This window comes from Pistacia vera, unplaced genomic scaffold, assembly GCF_008641045.1.
Source record: "Pistacia vera cultivar Batoury unplaced genomic scaffold, PisVer_v2 Contig613, whole genome shotgun sequence".
NCBI lineage: Eukaryota > Viridiplantae > Streptophyta > Magnoliopsida > Sapindales > Anacardiaceae > Pistacia > Pistacia vera.
The window spans coordinates 140,718-164,183 of NW_022196461.1; the positions used below are offsets into that span (position 1 = coordinate 140,718).

General features: G+C 34.3%; 2 protein-coding genes across 2 annotated transcripts; one reads left to right on the plus strand and one right to left on the minus strand.

The window, feature by feature from the left end:
* Positions 1-4,136: 4,136 nt before the first annotated feature.
* Positions 4,137-7,257, plus strand: LOC116110772 (glutamate receptor 2.7-like). Its single transcript, XM_031396991.1, has 5 exons — positions 4,137-4,254; positions 4,344-5,629; positions 5,792-6,098; positions 6,181-6,578; positions 6,660-7,257. Exons 1-5 carry the CDS (start codon positions 4,152-4,154, stop codon positions 7,083-7,085), a joined length of 2,520 nt encoding a protein of 839 aa, XP_031252851.1. The 5' UTR covers positions 4,137-4,151; the 3' UTR covers positions 7,086-7,257.
* Positions 7,258-11,698: 4,441 nt separating this feature from the next.
* On the minus strand, positions 11,699-15,388 carry LOC116110773 (apoptosis inhibitor 5-like protein API5). Its single transcript, XM_031396993.1, has 9 exons — positions 15,313-15,388; positions 15,153-15,218; positions 14,437-14,547; positions 14,090-14,182; positions 13,853-13,959; positions 12,984-13,098; positions 12,838-12,903; positions 12,647-12,747; positions 11,699-12,265 (listed from the first exon to the last, which is right to left on the minus strand). The coding sequence occupies exons 1-9, from the start codon at positions 15,331-15,333 to the stop codon at positions 12,076-12,078; spliced, it is 870 nt and encodes a 289-aa protein (XP_031252853.1). The 5' UTR covers positions 15,334-15,388; the 3' UTR covers positions 11,699-12,075.
* Between the last annotated feature and the right edge of the window lie 8,078 nt (positions 15,389-23,466).

A 23,466-nucleotide genomic window follows, 5' to 3' on the forward strand; every position in this document is an offset into this window, starting at 1 on the left:
ATTCCATTGATTTTACTCTTCTTTTATGGCGTCTAACCACTTTGCAGAATTATCACTTTGAAGGGCTTGTAAAAACAAAATTGGATATGCTTCCATTCCCAAGTCAAATTCTGACTCTTGAAGATAAACCTGATAATCATTAGTAATGGTAGATCTCCTTTGTTGTCTTTGAGATCTTCTTAATGTCACTTCTTTTCGTTCATTTACTACTTCATGTGGCTCATTCATGGTGGTCAGCCTACTAATTAATGTCCTAGTACGAGACTTGTCAGCGGCCTCAGACTGAGAAGTTTCTTTGTCTAATCTTATAAATTCCCTAGCATATTCTGTGGCAAGAAATGAAGTCTTAAGTTCACTCGTCATTATCATCCGTAAAAACTTCAAGCTCAATCTATTTGATCTCTCCCATTCTTTATGGAAAGACTTCTCATCATCAATGTTGTTCTCAGTGAGATCAATTGGGTTCTTTGTCATGAGTGCAAGGTCAAGATTTTGAACAACCAAGTAATACTCGACTTGCTCACTCCACTCATTATAATTGAACCCATTAAACTTAACAACAAATGAGGCAGGAACAGCAGATGCTGCAAAAACAAAATTATGCTTACACATTAATGCTTTGAGTTTTATACCTAATACATAATTTTAAATTCAGATATTAAAATTTATTATTATTAAAACATAAATGTATATTGAAAATCTCCTTTGAGAGATATAACAATATACGATAGTTAAATTTAATTGATGCAATTTTCTTAATTGGTAATTAAATGTACTTTCATTAGACATGTTCGTTATCTTTGGATATACTAAACACACCTAATCAAGTATATTAATTAACCACAATTATGTTCATAATTATATGATTAAGTAATCTACCTTTGAGTGATCCTTAACTGTCCTATAATTTATGAACTTTAAATTACTCAAGTCAAATACATCATGTCATCTCACTAAAGTATCTAATAATCATGAGTAATTGACTAACTTAATTAGTTTGATATCTATGGGATAATCATTCTAATTTGGCCACTTTGGTGACAAACAAATTATATGTAATATAGTTATCAAACTTAACTAATAACTATAATTATATTCTAAGTGGGCATTCTATCTTTCTTTAAAGAAAATTATACTTTAGAAACCTATACACATCCTTCACATGCCTACAAGTACGCCGAGGTCAAAATTTTGGCGTTTGACGTTAACTTTGATCGTTGACCGTTAACTTTGACTGTTGACCAGTTAAGCCAACGGTCTGAACCAGTTTGACCCGTTGACTGATCCAAATTGTTGACTAGACCAGTTCACTATATCGAACCCTAACTGGATTTGTTAACTCGTTTGACCGAATCAGGTTGACCTGTTTTGACTAAATGGGTTGGGCTTCTTTATGGGTTATTCTTAATGGGTTTGTGTTTGAATTTTCTTAATGGGTTTGGGTTTAAATAGGGCTCACTTAATAAATGGGCTTGGGCTTCTTTTATTTGGGTTTATATAAACTAAAACAATTAGACTTTAAAAATAGGTTGAATCAACTGAAAGATTAGTTTTACTATATGGGTCAATATTTGACCTGAATTTTTGGAAAAAAATTTGGAATGAATTTTGTTGGAAGACATGTCTGGAAAATCACGTTTTAGCATAAGAAAATTTTGATTACGGCCAACTTTCCAGCCACTTAAGAGATTTACAAACCCAATCTAATTTGACAGCCTTCTTATTTGTCAATTTCTAAACCCAATTCAATTCTTTATGCCATAAGAACCCTAATATATAAAAAATCAACTTAATGGAAAATACATCAATTTCTAAACCTAGATTTGCTCTGATACCACATGCAAAACATAATAGCAATTTCATCAATGACAAAGAATCAATAATATATTCATATTTCTATGCTATAAATTGCATGAACATAAATTCCAGTATCTGAAATTTAACGAATTTTCACTATTTATTAAAGAAATAATACATACATAATTCCATGATTAAATTTTTTTAATGATGTGAAAGAAGGCAATGTATTTCTCTCTTTATTCCCTCTCTGTTAGTTTCTTTTGATGGATAAAGAAAACTCACATAAGAAATAGTTAGAAGTAGAGAGAGAATACCTCTTTTATATAGTAATTTTATTAACGGTCAAACTGCAGTTATTTCATTAATTACAATAACCTCTCCATCAAAGGTAAATGACCATCATACTCTTAGCCAATTTAATTATTTCAAAATAACCACGAAGCCTCCCTAACGCAACATGCATATCTTCGTTTTGCGATCCTTAACTGCTGCCTCGATCATCTCCTTCTGCTCTACGTTTTTCGGCATTTTCATCTGTGAATCAAGAATTTCTTTATATGCTGACTCAATTGTCTCTAGACCATGTTGTCTAATCATACTAATCTCTCAAATCCCGTCTGCAATAACAATACATGGATTAGCCGATGCTTTACTTGTGATTCGACTTACATTCAGCAGCTCTGGCACCTTATGTGAATTAATATATTTCTAACAGAACTATGTTACACAGTTGGATAAATATATTGAGATTTGACTTGTAAAGCATGTGTCCATTTTCACGAGAAGAAACACGATTGATTGAAGCCGAGTCGCCGACAACAAAGTAGCAGTAGCTTTATACGATATTAGATTGCCAAGACCCTTCTATAACGTTGTTGGGGATCCAGGGAAGAATCGCAGGGCCCCTCGGGAGTACTACAGTGCACTTTGCTTTCTCCCAAAATAATGGCACTGAAAAAGGGTTTTTAACTGGATGTGCTTTTCTTTTCCCTAGCCATCTTGCTGGTTTACTGGCCCAAAGGAGAAGCTCTCTCACCTCGATCCACAGCAAAGGCAAATTCTCCTGAGAGATTAAAAAATGGTGTTTGAAATTGAACTCAATAGAAAAAATAGATGATGGGATTAAAAAAAAATGTAAGAAAATATTAGAGGGCTAATTTAGGAACTAAATATAAAATATTTATAAATTAAGTTTTTAAAATGATTTTAATTATTTTTGGAGTTTAGAAAAACATTGAGTTGAATTTAAACAACATTACTTTAAAAAAAAAAAAAAAAAGGTTGACGAAGGGCATCCAAATGAGCATACATAAAACCCTCTGGCCCTTGAAATGATGGACCCTGATAATGCAGGCCCAATTTATTATCTCATCAGCCATACCCACAAAAGCTTGTGCCTTGAGCCTCCACCATTACATATTTCATATCATTGCCATGCCAGCTGCGTCCTACACACTAAACTCTAAAAGTAATTTGAACGATTCAAAACTCAAGAAACCATTCCTCTTGTACGCTTTCGATGAGTGTTTACTTGTTCTGTCAGCGGCTTCTACAAACACGTAAATTGTACAAGGCTTTGCTCTAATAACATTCTACCCCTTTAACAAATTCCCCAGCAAATTAAAGCCGAGCTCTATCACAAAGTCAAGTCTTTCCTTCTTACAGCTTGCTTAAGTTTCAAGTTCCACTCCGGTCAGACAAAGCTGCTTCTGATCGAACTGGAGTAGCTAGCTCAGGATCTTTATTTTGCCAGGATATTTTAATCTTTTAATTCAAGTTCATCTTAGTTTTGCTAGATATTGTCATTCCATATTTATCACGTTTTGCAGCTTGGGACTTGGACGGCTCTGGTTACGTTTGAATCAATCTTTGGTAAACATTAATGTTATTTTCTTTTGAGAAACTCTTCAATTTGTACAGGATTCGAGGCAGACCAGTGAATTTTTCAGGTTTTTTATTATCAGTGGGATGGCATTAGAGCCAACCCGCTGCTTAGCGTGATGAGAATTTACTTTGACATATTCCAAGATATTAATTAATTAATCATGTATGATATATCCACTGTAAATTCCGTAACAGAATAACTTTAGTCAACGAAGTATACTTCTATATAAGTTCCATAACAGAATGATTGAGCCATTTCTAACGCAATCATGTCCAAATCCAAAATATCTCATCTTGTCAATTCTAGTAATACAATCTCAACATCTTGGCTTCTTGTCCTTGTACTCATCTCCTCATGTTTTTCCACCCTTTCCTATGGAGCTGAAGCTACTAATAATTATAAACTTTTAAACATTGGTGTCATCATTGATGTCGATTCCCATTTTGGGAAAGAAGAAAAAGTGGCCATGGAACTAGCAGCTCAAAGTTTTAACACCACCTCACAAAGTTACAAGCTATTCCTTCATTTCCGGAACCCTGGAAGAGATCCCCTCCAAACTGTTTCAGCAGGTAATAAGCTCACTCTATTGCATTTCTAATTTTATTACCGAGTATTCGTAAAATTTTTACCAATGGAAGTCCATGAACTTTGGTTGCAGCTGAAAAGCTGATTATTGAAAAGGAAGTTGCAGTGATTATTGGCATGGAGACATGGGGACAAACAGCTCTAGTTGCTGAAATTGGAAACCGAGCTCAAGTTCCCATTGTTTCATTTGCAGAACCTGCCATAACTCCACCACTAACACCAACTCGTTGGCCTTTCTTAGTAACAATGGTTAACAATAGAGCTGAACAGATAAGATGCACTGCAGCTCTGGTTGGTTCCTATAATTGGAGAAGGGTTATTGTGATTTATGAAGATGATTCAATCGGTGGAGATACTGGGGACTTGGCTCTTTTGTCAGAGGTTCTTCAAAACATTGGTTCAGAGATTGAGTACCGATTGGTTCTTCCATCATTTTCTCATTTGTCTAATCCAAAAGAATTTGTACAAGAAGAGCTGGAGAAACTTCTTATTAGAACACAATCTCGGGTTTTTATTGTTCTTCAATCATCAACACCTATGACAATTCACCTTTTTAGACAAGCAAGAAAGATAGGACTTGTGGGGAAAGACTCTGTTTGGATTATTACAGAAACTATCACAAGTTTGCTTGACTCATTCAACACTTCTGTTATCTCCTCAATGGAAGGTGATCTCGGAATCGAGACCTACTTTTCTGAATATACTACTTCTTACAGGGACTTTAAAACTAAATTCAGAACAAAATTTCGATCCGAGTATCCTGAGGATGATGACTCTGACCCTGGAATTTATGCCTTAAGGGCTTATGATAGCATTAAAACAGTTATACAAGGCTTGGATAAAATTACTAGTGACAATAACAGTTTGCTAGAAAATCTATTATCAACCAATTTCACGGGCTTAAGTGGCCAAATAAGTTTCGCAGAAAGAAAGCTCTTGCAAACTTCAACATTAAGAATCATAAACGTGGTTGGCAAGAAATACAACGAGCTAGACTACTTTTGGCTGCCTGAGTTTGGATTCTCAAAGGACCTTGTAATAGAAAAGGGAAGCAAAGTTGTTGACATCAGTGAAGAAATGGATGGTGCAGTGATTTGGCCTGGGGATTTAAACCGAAATCCAAAAGGTTGGGCTATGCCCACTGACGCAAAGCCTTTGAAAATTGGAGTTCCGGGTAGAACTGCATTCGATAAATTTGTCAGCGTTAAATTCAATAGCAATCCGCAGGAGAATAAATATGATGGTTTTTGCATTCAACTTTTCTATGAAATACTGAATGTTTTGGACTATGCTCTACCTTACGAATTTATTCCCTACAACGGCACCTACGATGATCTGGTTTATCATGTCTATAACAAGGTAAAGACTTTCTCTCTTATTTCTGGAAATAATTTTTCAGTTCATGATTATAATCTATAATTCAATTCTTTAATAACAAGTTGATTGATGATTTATCACCTTTCAATTTTTCAAAACTACTGTTTCTCATACAATGTTTGTTGTCTATGCATGAAATGGAAGACATATGATGCTATTGTGGGCGATGTAACAATACTAGCCAACAGAACAAAACTTGTGGAATTTACTCAGCCCTACTCAGAGTCAGGCTTGTCCATGATAGTTCCAGTTAAGACCGAAGAATCAGCATGGATGTTCCTGAAGCCTTTTACCTGGGAAATGTGGACGGTAACCGGAGCCATCTTGTTCTACACAATGCTGGTAATCTGGTTCTTGGAGCATCAACAAAATCCAGAATTCGGTGGCCCATGGAGAAATCAGATTGCCACAGCTCTTTGGTTCATTTTCTCTTCTCTTTTCTTCGCTCACAGTAAGTATCTTCAAGCAAATATTGGTTTAATTTTGAGTTGAAGTAGCAATAAGGCAATTAATCTCTTCGTTTCATGTTTCAGGTGAGAGAGTCTCTAGCAACCTCACTCGATTGGTGGTTATAGTGTGGCTATTTGTGGTGCTAATCTTAAACTCAAGCTACACAGCTAGTCTTTCTTCAATGCTCACTGTGCGAAGACTGAAACCGAATGTGACAGACATTGAGTGGCTTAAGAGAACCAATGCGAAAGTAGGTTGTGACCCAGATTCGTTTGTGATGAAATACCTGGAGAATGTGCTTGAATTCAAACCAGAGAACATCTTGACAGTTGATCGCGAATACAAATATCAAAAGGAACTCAAAAGCAATAACATAGCTGCTGCCTTTCTTGAAATCCCGTATGCGAAAGTTTTTACATCACAGTACTGCAACCAATTCTCCGCCACCACACCCTCCTACAGATTTGGAGGGCTAGGCTTTGTGAGTAACAAATTATACAATTTTTATTGAGGATTTTCTATTTCATAAAGAATCATCTCAGTTTACTTTCTTTTGTTTCAGGTTTTCCCGAAAGGGTCTCCAATAGCAGCTGATTTTTCTGAAGCAATCCTAAAGATATCAGAGAACGGAGTTCTCAAGTCTTTAGAGGAAAAGTGTTTTGCCCCCTCAGCTGGCTGCTCAACAAACGTAACCAACAATGATTTAACTGAAAGCCTGAGCCTCCACAGCTTTTCAGGTCTCTACCTGATATCTGGATTCATTTCCACCATCTGTGCTCTACTATTTCTGGTTAAATTACTAACGAATTATAGAAAAAACCAAGTTGCAACTCAAGGAAATACAACTGCAAGTAATAGAAGCTTTTGGAGCAAGGCCATAGGACTTGGAAAGTACGTACTTGATAGAAAGGAAAGAATAATTATCCAGCTTCAACTTGTGCGCGAACAGCTGATGAACGGAGGAACTCTTCGAGATGGAAGTATGTAAATCCATCTGATACTTCAGATAATCAGCAGGAATCCATTGAAGCTGACAGGGAAATGCAGTATATCCCAGGTTGTAGCTGAGACCAAGATTCATGTGTTTATGATTGTCCTAAATGTTTATAAATAATAATTAATTCTTTAAATTCATTTGTAAACTATAGAAGTTAATTGTTCGAACCATTCAATTTGATATAAGGTCAAGTGTATGTATCTCAAAATTACTGTTGATTCTTTTCTATGCACAGAATACTGATAATAATTGTATCAATACATATTATAAAATCTAACCCTGTTCTTGCTGGCCTATTGATTGATTTAATGTTTCCAAGTCTTCGTAGTTCTTGCGTATAAAAGCAACCCAGAATCCAAATTTTGTTTTTTGAAATTACATTAAGACCAGCTATTGGCCCAATCGAGGAAAGGCAGTCGGATCTACAAAAAAAGTTTATAGTGGAGAAGAATGAGATAACAAAAAACATATTCTTGAATCTTGGTCAATGAGTTTTATCATTTCCACAAATGGAGAACGTGCTTAAATTCGAATCAGAGGGAACATCTACAATGTCAACAGCGAATTTAAATATGGAGGGGAATTTGAATGCCATATTTGCTGCCGTTCTTCAACTCCTATATTAGAAAGTTTTCATTCACCATTTCTGCAAGGATAACTCCTTACATAATTAAGAAATTCATCTCCTTTATATATATCAAAAATTCAAAACCACAGAGTTGGTATTTTTTTATTCAACAATTTCATAACTTAGATTATTTTGGACTTTAGATTATAGTTTAGATGTATTCATTTTTATTTATGTAAAACTCAAAACAAGAACGATGATGTTTTTCTTTAATAGAAAACGACATGTCTAATTTCTCTAGGAAACGACATGTCGTTTCTTGTGAGTGCGAAAACCATGTCGTTTACCATTTCTAGGAAACTACATATCATTCATCTGTCCTTCTAATGACATGTTAATTAGACTAAAACAACGTCGGTCCATTTCCAGGAAACAATACGACGTGGATTTTCTCCAAGAAACAACATGTCGTTTCTTTTGGGAAGTGAAATGACATCGTTTTTTCTTGGGAACGACTTGTCGTTCTTTTGTCCATGAAACAACATATCATTTCTTTAATAAATAAACGATGTTATACTTCTTTAATCGGAACGACGCTATCGTGTGCAAAAACGGACAACATGTCGTTTAGCATGGGGAAACAACATCATTCTAATTTTCAAGAAACGACAGGTCCATTTTCTCTAGGAAAGCAACCTCTTGTTTCGTTTGGAATTTGAAACGGTGTTTCTTTTGCTCAAAAACGACATGTCATTTCTCTCTGTTCAGGAAACGACGTGTCGTTTCTTTTGTCCAGGGAACGACATTTCGAGTTGTTTTTGAATATCATTTAACTCCCTTTTGTTTTTCTTAATATATAAACACCCCTATATTTTTGTCGTAAATGGACCTAAGCGACATTTAACGTAAACAATTTTTAAATTTAAGGTAAATGAACTACTCTGCAAGACCCCGTTGTAACAGATTCTCGCCGAGGGTTTCTTTTACGGAGAACCAAAGTCGATTGTTATTTTTATTGAGGTCGCACTGCCATCTCCATATCCATTTGCTCTTTTTTTCCGATACGAAAAACTGCTATCCACCGGGCCTGGATAGAATAAATTTGTGAAAACATCAATTCAGAAGTCTTGATCCAAAATGAAGCAACTTCACTGGCAAGCTATTGCATCCTCCTAGAGTAAGGATCATAAACGCACATCTCAAAGATACTTTTGGTTGCCGGAGTTTGGAGTCTCGATGAAGAAGGGCAGAGAGGTCGGTGGTGACGCTAAAACTTTAGCTGGAGTCATTCAACTCACTTTCATTTTAGCTCATCTGCACTAAGAACATTTATTCATTGAATATATATTTCTTTAGCCATTTTAAAGACATGTAAGGCTTTAGTAAAGCTCTCTTGAGGTATTTCAGAACGACTCTCCAAGAGCGACTGACCTTTCTGAATCCAGAATGGATAGTAAAAGATATTGGAAGGGAAGTGGTTTTCTCCCTCACCGGAGTGCTTAGAGTTAGTGCACAAACCTTGTTCACTCACTAACAAAATAAAAAGAGACAGTACTGTTTTAAAAACCAGACTGGAGGGTAATCCGCTCTGATGGTCGGGTCACGGTTCAATCGATCTAACCAGTTGGACCGGTGATATTATCACATATTATAATGATGTCAGCACATGGTTGGACCAGTGATATCATCACACATTATGATGACATCAGCACAATCATTTGGACAATTAATGAAAATATTATGGGCATTCAAAAATTATTAGGACCAATATTTTGGTGCACATTCATGTGGGCAATTAATGGGCAGAGTACATTAAGCAATGCAAAATCCCTCAAATCCAACGTAATGCACTCTAGAAATGCTTGGAATCATATTAACAATTTTTTTACAGTACCACCAATCCTCATAAACATTATAAGTCTCCAATTCAAATCAAACTTTTTGATGATATACACTTACACATGAACCATCAACTTAATAACCTAATTCTCCTCTTGATGTGCGCAGAAACTATATTTACACCTGTTCATATTTGAGATAGCTGCTCCTGAGAAATAAAATTCAGACAGATCATATTGTAGTCATGCAACAAAAGTTACAAGTATCCACTTCCTTTGCAGCTGACACTTAAATTTCTGGTGAATAATACATCCTAGATATTTGAGAATTAGGGCTCCTTTGTATGCTCTAAACAAAGAAATTCAATGGGACATTGGACAACTACATAATACATGCATTTCCCCAAACATCAATTAAGGGTGATTACAGAGATGCGACAAAAAGATAAAATTTAGATATTAATTGTCAAAGTAGACTTACAGCTACTCAATAAACAAACTAACTCAAAAATAAACACAAGCGTCGCGAATTAAATGCCTCCAGCCACAGCCAAGCCTACACAGAATACAACGATTACAGTCAAAAGTTTTTTGAAGAACAAATGACTAAAGCCATGGCGCATTGATTATTGCTCCAGATTAAGTTATTACTTATCTATTCACCCTCAAACTCATCCTTATATAACAAAATCATATCTACGTACGCTCACCAGAGTTCCATTGTAGCCGAGACGTTAATGAATCTTTCAATCTTAAACACCCATTAGTCTAACCAAGTATTTGATTATGAAGATCTTCCTCAACTGTCATAACATCTAGCTGATATTCAACAGATCATCTCCTTCATTCCTCGCTTTTGAATACATTAATTGTTAAACTTGACATTCAAAGTTTCAAACACACATTCACAGTAATTGACATGCGACTAAATTTATTGAACAACTTGATCATCAAAACTAAAATAAAAAAATCTACCATGATAGATTATCAGTTTTACTTAAAAATTTTGTTACTAATAACCGAAAATAACTGAACAGAATGGTAAGATTTATATTAAAAACCCAGCATTACAATACGAGTTGTGAACCTGGTGAGAACTCATTTTAACTTCCATGACTCAACAAATTTGGATAGTGCAAAAAATTGAAAAATGTAAAGGGTGTTAACTTAAATGTAAAGGGATCGAGGAATGGCGTGTTTATTACCTAGATCAAGGAATGGAGCTATCGTCAACAAATAGAGCTGTCGCCATCGATTTCCAGCGACGAACGGAGATGTCGTCGTCAATTTCTGGCGAGGGAGAAGACGTCACCGATTTCTAGCGAGGGGGGAAAACGTCATCGTCGATTTCAGAGAGTTCAGATGGAATTTGGGTGGGATTTCAAAGAGAACAGAAGACAGAGCCGAAACCGTGAGAATTTTCACAGAGAACAGACAACAAAGACGAAGCTGATAAATTTTCACAAAGAACAGAGTTTTTGCTGAGAAATTTTCATAAGAAAAACTAAGAAAGACTGAAGGAGAAGAAGATGAGAAAGGGCTGCATCACATCACGTATTAGGGATTGTAATATTTGGACAGGTTTATTCACCGATCCGATTGGACCGACGGTTCAGTGATATTATACGATTTTTTAACGGTTTAAAGTGGCTCAATTAATAATGGCGGTTTTGGGGTTGACTCAAACTGGACACGTGACCGGTTCCCGATCCAACCAATTAGACCGACTGGTCTGGTCCGGCTTTTAAAACAATGGTACTCACCCAGCTGAAAGCCTACCAAACATAGTTTCAGGGGTGAGGAACTTCTGGATCAAGGTGGCTGGAGTTGAACGATACGCATAAATAAAATGACAAATATTCCAAGCAGTCCAAACTTTTGCTGCCGGTTGAACGAATTTGTTGGAAATCCTTTCATTCCTGGCAAGCACTAAAGCACACAAACAGCTCAGACTCACGTAGCATAGTAGTGTGTGAATGCAGTCTCTCAATTGCAACAAATTGTTTGTTGTTACTCAAAAGATACAACNCGGTTGAACGAATTTGTTGGAAATCCTTTTATTCCTAGCAAGCACTAAAGCATACTAACAGCTCAGACTCGTGTAGCATAGTAGTGTGTGAATGCAGTCTCTCAATTGCAACAAATTGTTTGTTGTTACTCAAAAGATACAACCACCGAGTTATTTAAAGGTCTTACCATGTTCACCACAAACCAAATTAAATTAAGTAAAATTCTACAGATGGTCAGACCAATGGACATGCATGCATAATGAATACACGCACCAACAAGCATGCAAATTTCCTGAAATGGTCCTAAAACTTCTACTTTGATAGAAACCGGAAAGGAAACCCACATCCTCAGCCAATCAAGTTGTACTCCTACCAGAGGGACTCAGTTGCCTTTGTTTGTCCATGATTAATCTAGAAACTCATTCACGGGGTTATCTGTCAATCAAAACTTGTTTCAACAGACAAGAATTACAATAAATCAAATCCCATCTATCTGTATTCTTCAGTTACACAGTTATTCTTCCGAATTTTCATTGTTCTTACACCTCTGCCGACATTATTCAGAGTTACCGATAGCCTCTTCCCCTTCCACGTCCACCCCAACCACCCCTACCCCTGCCCCTCATACCTCCCCTTCCACCTTGCGATATTCCTTGCAAAGCTCTATTTACAAGTTGATTTTGCAAGCCTCCAGATCCACGGCCCTTTTTTGCTGCCATATTGCCAGAACCATTGCTGGCAGCAGGTCGTTTCCCTCTGCACAAAATTATACAAAATTAGGATAATAACTAAAAAGGTCCATTCAAATAATCAAATTTTGCAGGAACAGTGTCCTTTTCTCTCGTATATTTCAATGGGTCACTGCATTGATGACCTCTCCAAGTTTTAGTTCATTTCAACTCTGAACTAATATGAGGTATAATATCATATTATCATATTATACCTCAGTCTAAACGCTCAACACAACATCTATCACTTTCCTGCAACCTCATGCTAGTGAAATGAAGCCATAAAAAATAATTCCACATGGGAATGTACAGCTATAAAAAGGTAGATTAAAAATAAACACAGAAATTGATAAGTACACAGCATCAACAGTTAAACAGAAGGAGTTTCAGTATCACACAGATGTCCTACCCAGTTGCAGTTGTCGAGGTCACAGAAGGCTTTACTGCTTCTTTCCATGAGAGGTTGACACTCTTATCTCCAATAAATGAAGGTGTTTTTGAATGTAACGGCTGCAATTTTAAATTTTCCAGAGATTAGTAAAGACAGTTCACCTATACATGTAATCAAATTGCAAGTAACAAGACTTTACTCCCTTTTACCTTTGACATGTGCAGAATGTTATTGCACGTCCGTAGCCCAGTTGTAGTATTCTGTTTTTGAGTTTTCTTCACATAAAACAAAGAAATTAGGTAACATACTAAGAATACAGCACAAGAGACCTAGAGTCTTCCAAAAATAAACTTACAATGTTATCCTTAGCTTCATCAGATTTAGCGGCAGCCATTGCTTTGTTGTGCTCAGCCATTCCCTGAGTTAATTTCTTCATTGTTGCCCTAGTTAGGTCCTCAACAGTAGTCAACCTATGTCATCATGACAATAAAGGGGACAATATTAATAACAGATTACAACTCATAGGTTGAACAAGAAAGAGAATAATATGTGTATCAGGTCTTATTGTACAAACTATTTGAGAAATTAAATTTATCAACAAAAACTTCACTCGGCGAGAAATGGGGAAAATTTTAACTGGTGAAACATGGCTTGATCTCAGTAATTTCAAGGAAAACTGCTTTTGAACTCTCAAACTTGAAAAGCAAACCAAAAAGAAAGAAAGAAAGGTCACAGGAATGAAATACAGAATTCATGCAGATGCCTGTCAATGTGACTAGTTTATCCAGTCATAAAAGCAAAAGCTACTTGGAATTAACCGAGTTTTGCATGTATCTTAAGATAACTCAATATTCATATAGTAGTGGAAGTTGTTGCAAAAAATTCTCTTTAATTTTTAAAAGAAGGCCTTAGTAGATTGCAATAATGATTGTTTTACATTTTTTCTCAATACAAGCATTTTATCAGTTTTACTTAATAAGCTCAATTCAATTATTTATCTTAGATTTTCTTCACAAGTCCCAGATCCTTCAAAGCAAGACCACGCGTCTGCTCCATTTTGACAAAGGATTGGCAAAATAGCTATAAGTTCAAGAAAATGTCTCTACCAATATTAGTTCAGAAAACTCAATGCAGCTACAAACAATATGGTGACTGTTGGAAAATGCAGAAAAGATTATAAAAGCTACAAACAAGCACTCGAGAGAAATCCTCTCCAAGCCTTACCTCTCAGTGAAGTCCTTGAAACACTCAGAGAAATCCTCTCCAAGCCTGTCTGATGGTTGACCAGTGACTATCTTGTAACCACATAGACTGTTAGTGGCATTGGGGGCCTATAAAAATAAAAATAAATATATAAATAAAAAGATAAAATAAGCATTGCAAAGTACCCGGCAAGTCGTTTTCTAATTAAAAAAATAGTAACCAACGAGAGGGGAAAGCTAATATGGTTAAATTAACAACCTTGTGAGCCATATGATGGAAAGAGAACAACAAGCACTCGACATAAGTAAAGTTCATTTCTTCTCCTCCAGTCTTCCTCAAAGGCATATACTTCTGAAAAGACAGAATACAGAATTTTAAAACAAACAGTTAAACATATACAGATCTTGCAGGCAAAATACTTATATTAGTTAGATCCAGTAATTACTAATTCAAGTACATTATAACAGGACCTTAGCCATAGACAAATGAAACCACTAAAAAGTGAGAACATACAAAACAAATTCAATAGAGAAACTAGATTTTAAACTGATATCTTTCCATATTACAGTTCTGAATAAATGATCAATAGTAAATAGCATGTATACCTTTAATAGAACAACAACAGAAGGTAGAACCTGTCTTGAATCCTGTGGTGTTGTGTAAGGCGATATTTCTGCAAGGGCTTTAAGAAGATCTAGCTTTCGTTCCTCAGGAAGCTGAAAGGGAATAAAATTGTTAGTATATATATCAAAAAAGTTCTTTACTGGAACAATAAAGAGTTAGACCACAAGTCTTTCAAGGAGGTAGCCCCTTGTATGGAATAACATCTTCAAATTGAAGAGAACTTCAAATTTTGTTCAGAAACCAACTTCTATCAACCAGGAAATGTTACAGGTATTTCATACAGAAACAACCAAGAGAAACAGATCATCATTTTTTTTATAAGAAACTGCAAAAACACCATATCACTGAGACATGTTTATAAATTTTTTAAATTATACAGCTCACGAAATTTTTGTGAGTTATGAAGAGTTTTTTTTATACAAAGAAGCTATTTTTCTAGAGTTTTAACAGCTATAATCAATTTACACACATTTGGATAATAAAAATTAAAAATGTCCATTCTAGATTTTCCTGTTATCACCAAAATTTCACAATCATTTCTATATCTTATTTTCCCAATTCTCTTTTCCATATTGTTTCTTGTTTCTATTTCAAAACCAATAAACACCTAAAATACTTCCAAAAATAAGAACAAATATACACTTTTTTTTAATAATAAACAAACAAAAGCTTTCGTTTACAGGGAAGGTGGCATTACCTTATCAAAAACTGGTATAATTTGTTTGTTCAAATAGTTAAGAAACTTGCTGCCCGATGCACCTCTCTGGTTAAAATTTTAGAAAATAAAGGAGATTGGGTTAAGAAAAATAGAAAATTTCTAATGTAAAATATCCAACAACATCAAGCACAATCCATACCAGAAAGAAAGGCATAGCCATGTACAGGCATGATATTAATCTGTCAATGTGGTCTGCATCTGAAACCTACATTAAAAACCATTTAAATAAATAAAGTTGTCATAAGAGGGAAAACAGCATGGTTATGCAAAACAATATCAATTCTCAAGACTAGCAAACTTATGGAGAAGGGCAAAAAAAAAGTAATAGAATACAGTCTCCTTTAAAAGTCACACCAACAGTGTGCTAGTTTTGCATAAAAGCACGCACAATAAACGTGCCAGAACTTCAAACAAGATCATGTATTCCCCCAATATTCCCTTTCCCTCAAAAGCAGTGCGAGAATTACTAAATATAACCATTATAAGAAAGTGAAGATACCAAATTCTCATTGTATTTCCTTGTGATCAAAATAACTCTGGGTTTCATAATTATCTGTCATCTGTTACTCCATATATACACACCAAACAATAAACAAAAACAACTAGGTAAATATTAGATATCATGACATANTTGTCTTAAAATTTAATTTCTAAACATTTACGATATTCAATTAAGTGAAAAACAATAAATCAAAGAAATTAAATTAATTAAACATATATCTGTAAAGCTTTATTACTTAAATAATTCCGACTATCAATAATATTGAATATTAAAGGTCTACAAAACTTTAATCACAAATTTATGAAAATCAACTCATAATTGAATATTTAATATTGCATATAGTAATTGTGTAGTGTAGGTCCCAAGCAAAAGTTATTAAAAAATAAATAAAAATCGTGCATTCATTCAACGATGAATGCACGATAAATAAAAATCATGTTAGTTGAGGTTTTTTCGGAAGATTTCTTCATCCTTCTGTTGCTCCAACTCAAGGAACACGTTTTGACATTTTAACTATTTATTTTTGGAATTTAATGTGTGGATGACACGTGACGTGATTATTTAAAGGATTGAGAATAATTTTGATGTTATCCGATTAATATAAAAATGTATGTCATATTATATTATCACCTAACGTGATTGAACTTTGTTAAATATAAAATAAGAATAAAGATAGTCTAACAAACACGTCTCACAAATTTAATTTTCTCCCACAAACCTCATGTGTGACATGACATCTAAGTTGGTAGTCCTCACTATAACCGTTGTAGAATATATAGTAATTGTGTAGTGTAGATCCTAAGCAAAAGCTATTAAAAAATAAATAAAAATCGTGCATTCCTTTAACGATGAATGCGTGATAAATAAAAATCATGCTAGTTGAGGTTTTTTGGAAGATTTCTTCATCCCTCTATTGCTCCAACTCAAGGAACACGTTTTGACATTTTAACTATTTATTTTTGGAATTTAATGTGTGGATGACACGTGACGTGATAATTTAAAGGATCGAGAATGATTTCAATGTTATTCGATTAAGATAAAAATGTATATCATATTATATTATCACCTAAAGCAACCTAACGTAATTGAATTTTGTTAAGTATAAAATAAGAATAAAGATAGTCTAATAAACACATCTTACAAATTTAATTTTCTCCCACAAATCTCACATGGCATCTGAGTTGATAGTCCCCACCATAATTGTTGTAGAATGTATAGTAATTGTGTAGTGTAGGTCGTAAGCAAAAGCTATTAAAAAATAAATAAAAGTCATGCATTCATTCCTCGACGAAGGCATGATAAATAAAAATCATGCTAGTAGAGGTTTTTTCGGAAGATTTCTTCATTCCTCTGTTGCTCCAACTCCAGGAACATGTTTTGATATTTAACTATTTATTTTTGGAATTTAATGTTTGGATGACATGTAACGTGATTATTTAAAGGATCGATAATGATTTCGAATAAAGATAGTCTAACAAACATATCTCACAAACTTAACTTTCTTTCNCTCCTCCTCGCCGCGGCGAAGCTTCTTCTTCGCCCCGGCGAAGATTGGATTTCCAACTTCACCAAAACTCAACCAATTTCAAGGCAACAATTCAACCAACTCAACATACAAACTCAATTAAAGTTGAAACCATAAACTTTTAACTAATACAGTAAATCTTAAATACGTACCTCAAGTGGGATATTACATTCAATAACCTGCTATAAACCGCCATTGAACCGAGAAAATAGTGCGAACTGCCAATCCAACCGAACTGCTTGAAAAACCGGTCCAATATTTCAAAAGGGGAAAAAATCCCTAACCACTAAAAACATCATTCTCTTTGCAGTTTCTCTACGCAAAAATCCTCTGAAAATCTGAAATCTAAGCTACCCACTCAAATCGCCACTCAATCTCAATGAACTCCACTCTCTGAAGTATGAAATCACAACCATTGTGTCAATCGCAACTCTACTCTCTGAAATTGACGACGACGTCTTCCTCCCTCGCCGGAAAATGATGATGACAGCTCCATTCTTTGCTATTAATCGACGACAGCTCCATTCCTCGTTAGAAATCAACGACGACAGCTTCATTCCTTGCTGGAAATCGACGACAGCTCCATTCCTCGACGATGACGATGCCAACTCCATTCCTCGCTAGAAATCGACAATAGCACAGCTCCTTTTCAGAAAGTGTAAGTTTTTCATGAGTCACGACCCCTTCCATTTTTGCAAATCTAGTTGATGTATCTAAGTTCTTGTTATATGATGATGAGTTAGGAAATAATTTATAGCTTATCTAGATTGTTTCACCAGTCATGTCCATCTTGAATTAATTATGTGGGTGAGAATGGGTATTTGACTGATGCCAATGTTGTTACTCATAATTTGAGGAATACATTATCATTCTATAGGGAAGTTTATGTTATGGAAATGTTGTTACTGATGCCAATGCTGCTACTCATAATTTGAGGAATACATTATCAGTCTAAGATATGTATGAATGTTTAATTTTTATTTGGATATGTATTGTTTATATTTACAATTTAATTTAGGAAAAAATTAAAAAAAAGTTTTATAAAAAAAGGGAACACCGGTTCAAAACCGGTTAACAACTCTTTTTAAATTGGTTAACCGGTTTTTTGATTAACCGAAAAATTGATTTTTCCTCCAAATCGGTTCGATTTCGATTTAGAAAAGCGATTAACCGGTTCGGTTAACCACTTTTGAGCACCCTTAGTTGGCATACAAGACTGGAGTTCTTGCCATAGCCAACTGTTATGAAGTACAATTATTAGGGGCTAAGCCAACTGTTATGAAGTACAATTATTAGGGGCTATGTTTGACGCAAACATCTGTTGCATGCTTCAACACACTAAATCAAACAAAAAACACTACAAGGTAGAATAGTTGGCTGAGCTACTTTCCACAATAAGACGGAATCACATTTTTCAAAAGAATCATTGTTTCCAATTTCATTGTTAGATAACTTAAAATATAAACTAAAACTTATATTTTTAAGATAGCTCAAATAATCTAGATATGACTTGTTTACGAATAAGCAATATAAGCTTTGAACTATAAGATAACAGTCGAAATTACACAATTAAATATCTATACGGAGACTTGATGCAGTTTTTCCATAACATAAATTTCCCTATAGATTGATAAATAATCTCTACTTCTCATAATCAAATTTTGACCATTACTAACAATACATTAAAAATTAATATAAATAAAAGTCCGAAATGAAATTATTTTTTTATTTAATATATAATATATATTTTTATTTTTATTTTTATTTAATATATATATATATATTACTATATATATATATATATATATATATATATATATTTGTAAAACCGGTTCAAAAAACAGGTCGGTTAACCCTTTTATTTTTTCCCGAACCAAAAATTCGGTTTGAATTTTTCAAAACGTAATCGAACCATTTTTACGGTTCGGTTCGGTTCGGTTTGCATTTTTTGAACACCCCTAATGCCAACGACTTCAAATATAGAGGAATTCTTTTTTGTCATTAAGCTGTTGCGAACCATATCATACTTTTATGTTGTTTGCTCTTTTCCTTTGGCATATTTATGATCTTGTAGCTTTTATCATGTTTGTCCTTTCTTTTCGGTGCAGATTTGCATTAATTAGATTCAATCCTTGAATGCGTCCATAATATGCTGGTGTTTTAATAAGCCAATTATATACTAAATTGTTGTTATTTCTTAGGTGATAGGTAGATAAAGATTAAAAACAGACAATGTCAACATCTGGCTCTGAGTCTTTTTCACAATCTAGTAGAGGTAGGACTGATATAACATGGACACATGTTATTGAGGGTGTAGATCCAAATGGAAGGAAGACATTAAAATGTCTTCAGTGTGGGAAAGTAACTAGAGGAGGAGGTATTTTTAGAATGAAACAACATCTAGCTGGAACAAAGGGGGATGTTGGTGCTTGTTTAAAAGTTCCTTTTGATATTTAATACTTGATGAGAGAATCACTAAAAGACATTAGGATAAAGAATAAAGAGAAGGCTGATTCTAGTAAGTATAATACTCCTTATGGTGCTACCGTACATGGATTTGAGAGAGATATGTTAAATGAAGATAGTGAAGAGTTTCGTCCATCAGAAATTCACATAAATGAAGGTAGGTTTGGCAGTCAAAAACAAAGTACAATGCTAGACAAATCAAAAGAAAAAAACCTATTGGGGTTGGTGACTATTCTGCTCCAAAGACAATTGTTGGATCTCAACCATCAATTAGGATTTGTTTAGCTGGAAAAGATGCGACATGGAGAGCAGACGTGACTTTTTCAAGATTCTTTTATGATGTTTGCATCCCAATTAATGTTGTAAATTCAATTTATCTTCAGCCTTTGGTGGATGCTATAGCTGCAATTGGGCCTAGGTATAAATACCCAAACTATCATGGTTTACGTGTCAATTTGTTAAGAGATGCTAAGAAGGAAGTGCAACTTCTTGTTGATAGTTACAGAAAGATTTAGGAAAATGTTGGATGTACCTTAATGGTTAATGGTTGGACTGATAATTCACATAGGTCATTGATCAATTTTATGGTGTACTGTTTGGTGGGTGTCGAATCCAACAAATAATAAAATTCTCACTCTAAAAAAAATACAAATTGTAACAGTGATGAGCAAGGTCGTATCCACAGAGATTGGGTAGAATTATTTTGATGAAAATTAAAGCAAAGAAAAGGGGATTTTGAAATTTCGAAGTGAAATAAAAGAGAAAGCAATTATACTAAACTAAAAATTAAGAAGATATCAAAATCATGCAAATATCCAACCAAAGGTATAATTTCATAATTGGTTCAGAGAATTGATCACAGATACAAGGATAAAATCTTCTATTCTTCACTAAATTGGTTATGGTTATTAACAAGCTCTAACAACCTATCTCTCCTTACTTTCTCGATAACAAAAACAAGCTCTTTGATTACTTCCCTTGTTAATAAACAACCCTAAACAAGCTCTTAGGATTTAATCTATCGACAACATTAATAATTAGAGAGACTACCAATTCTAGCCAACAAATACACAAGCTCGATTCATTTAGACTAGATTATATATCTTCATAACATAAATCGAAAATCCCTTTATAATCAACTATGTTATTTTACCACTAATATTAGAACATTTAAACAATTACGGATTTAAAGTTCTAAATGGCAATCTATTGACCTGATAATTGAACAACGGGCCCTTTGCATCAATCAATCAAAACAATAATTGTTAATAAACATAGAAGATATATAAATAGTAAAGAAATAAAAGAACACTGAAAATTATTTAGATCTCACAAATCTTGAAGAACCAAAACTTCAATTATCCTTTAGTTGGAAGAAAAGTATTTAGCTACACATGATTAAAAGAATGCCTCAAGAAAAGAGAAGAGAGAGAGGTAGAGATAGATCTCCCCCTTTTTCTTGTGAATCTTCTCCCTATTTATAACTTCATCTAATAATAGTTACCCTATCTAGATCAGGAAATTAATTAAAAGCAAATCCCACCAAAATAGGGAGTCTTGGCAAATCCTAGAGATTAAGAAAGGGTAAATAAATCTTTCTAGTTGTCACGCATATCTTTTTCTCTGACAAATTCATAACCCTAGGTCAGAATCTCGGATCCAGTAAGGTGCGCCCACGCTTTATCTACTGACTAATTTTGTGAACATTTTGGGAAAACAGGACGTGCCCACACTTTAAGCGAAATCCGCTTCTGGAATGTATCTCTTTTTGAGCTCCGATTTTTTCTCTCCAAAACTCTTGATTTTGAATTCAATTTGATTTAACTCCTCAATCTACTCCACAAAATACGGAACATAATCAAAATCCAAGATTTAAGCATTTATAACCATTAAAACATGAGGAAATATAACAAATATATAGATATTATGAATGCTTATCAATTGTACTAAGGGAGTTTGTTTTGTGAAATCAGTTGATGCTTCAGATGTTGTGAAAGATGTTGGGACATTGTTGAAGATGTTTTAGGAGGTAGCTTTATAGATTGGACCAAATAGTATTGTCCATTTTGTCACAGACAATGGATCCAATTATAAAGCTGCTAGAAGAATGTTGTCTAAGAAATATCCGAGTATTACTTGGTCACCCAGTGTAGCACATAGCATAAATTTGGTGTTAAAAGACATAGCTAAGATGGATCACATAGTTTATCTTGCGAGACGCGCTTCCGAGGTGACGAAGTTTGTATATAATCATACATTCTTGATAGCTTGGTTGAGGAAAAGACAGGTAATATACCTTTAGCTCATGTTCTTGTCAAGTCATAACATAATATGCATTTTTTATAATTGACTAACATCTGTTATTTATCAATTGAACAGAGTTGGACAGAAATTGTCCGTCCGAGTACGACCCATTTTGCTACAACTTTCATTGCAATGAGAAGTCTTCATGAGCACAAACATGACTTGCAAGCCATGGTGACAAATAAGTCATTTGTCGATTCTCGATATGCAAAAAGTAATAAAGGCAAACATGTTATTGGCATAATTCTAGATAACAATTTTTGGGATGATATGAGCAAGATCCAAAGTTGTGAATCCATTGATGCGCTTGCTGTGGGTTGTTGACTCATATAAGATGCCTGCAATATGATATGTGTATGATGGAATGTACAGAGCGAAAAATGCAATTAAGAAGTTGTTTAAAATAAAAAGAGATTGTACCAGCCTTATACACTAATTATTAAGCTACGCTGGGATAGAACGTTGCACCATGATGTCCATGCTGCGGCTTATTATTTGAATCTTATCTTTAAATATGACGAAGCATCTTTTTGCGCGAAGCCAAAAGTCATGAGTGGTTTCCTTGATACTATTGACAGTAAAGCAGGTGCGTTCAATTTGAACAAGACAAGGTTAATGGAAGAGAGTAGATTATATTCAAATTGGGAGGAAAGCTTTTCTAGTGAGCTTGCTCTTGAAACCGCCAAAACCACACATTCTGGTACGTAATAGTTATAAAATTTATGAGTTCTTTTGTTTTTTAAGTCTAATTTATTTATTATATTTAATTTTCAATTAGATGAATGGTGGAGATCATTTGGGTATAGTACTCCAAATTTGCAAAACTTTGCAATAAAAATTCTTAGCCAAACTTTAAGCTCTTCGGGGTGTGAACAAAATTGGAGTGTTTTTTAGCGCATACATACTAAAAAGAGAAATAGATTGGAGTATCAAAGGTTGAATGATCTTGTTTTTGTTCACTATAACTTGCATTTGCAAAACAGGTATAAAACATTGTCAATTATTCAATTATGCATCACTCTTATTGTTATTATCTATTATTTTCCTTGATATTTTACTTGTCATGCTTTTAATATTTCATTATGGTATTTTAGGAGATCTTACAAAAAAACAAGTTTCAATCCTATTGATTATAAAAGTATTGACAAAATTAAAGGTTGGATAATTGACGATGAAGAGGAGGTTAGTGAACTTAATTATGAGGAGTTGGAACAAATGTTATATGGAGAAAGATCTATTCCTGCTGGAGTTGCTAATCACCCTTCTTTTAATGATTCAACCGATGGTTCAGAATGTTGGTTTCAAATATTTAAGCAACTTAGTATATATTTTAAATTAAATTACAAGCTTTAACTTATAAGTTCTGTTTTTTACTCAAATTTATGTATACGATGGTGATGGTTATGATGATGATGGTGATGGTTATGATGATGATGATGATAATGAATTTTGATGGTAGTGTGTGAAGCTCTATCAACATGGAGACAGATCAAAGA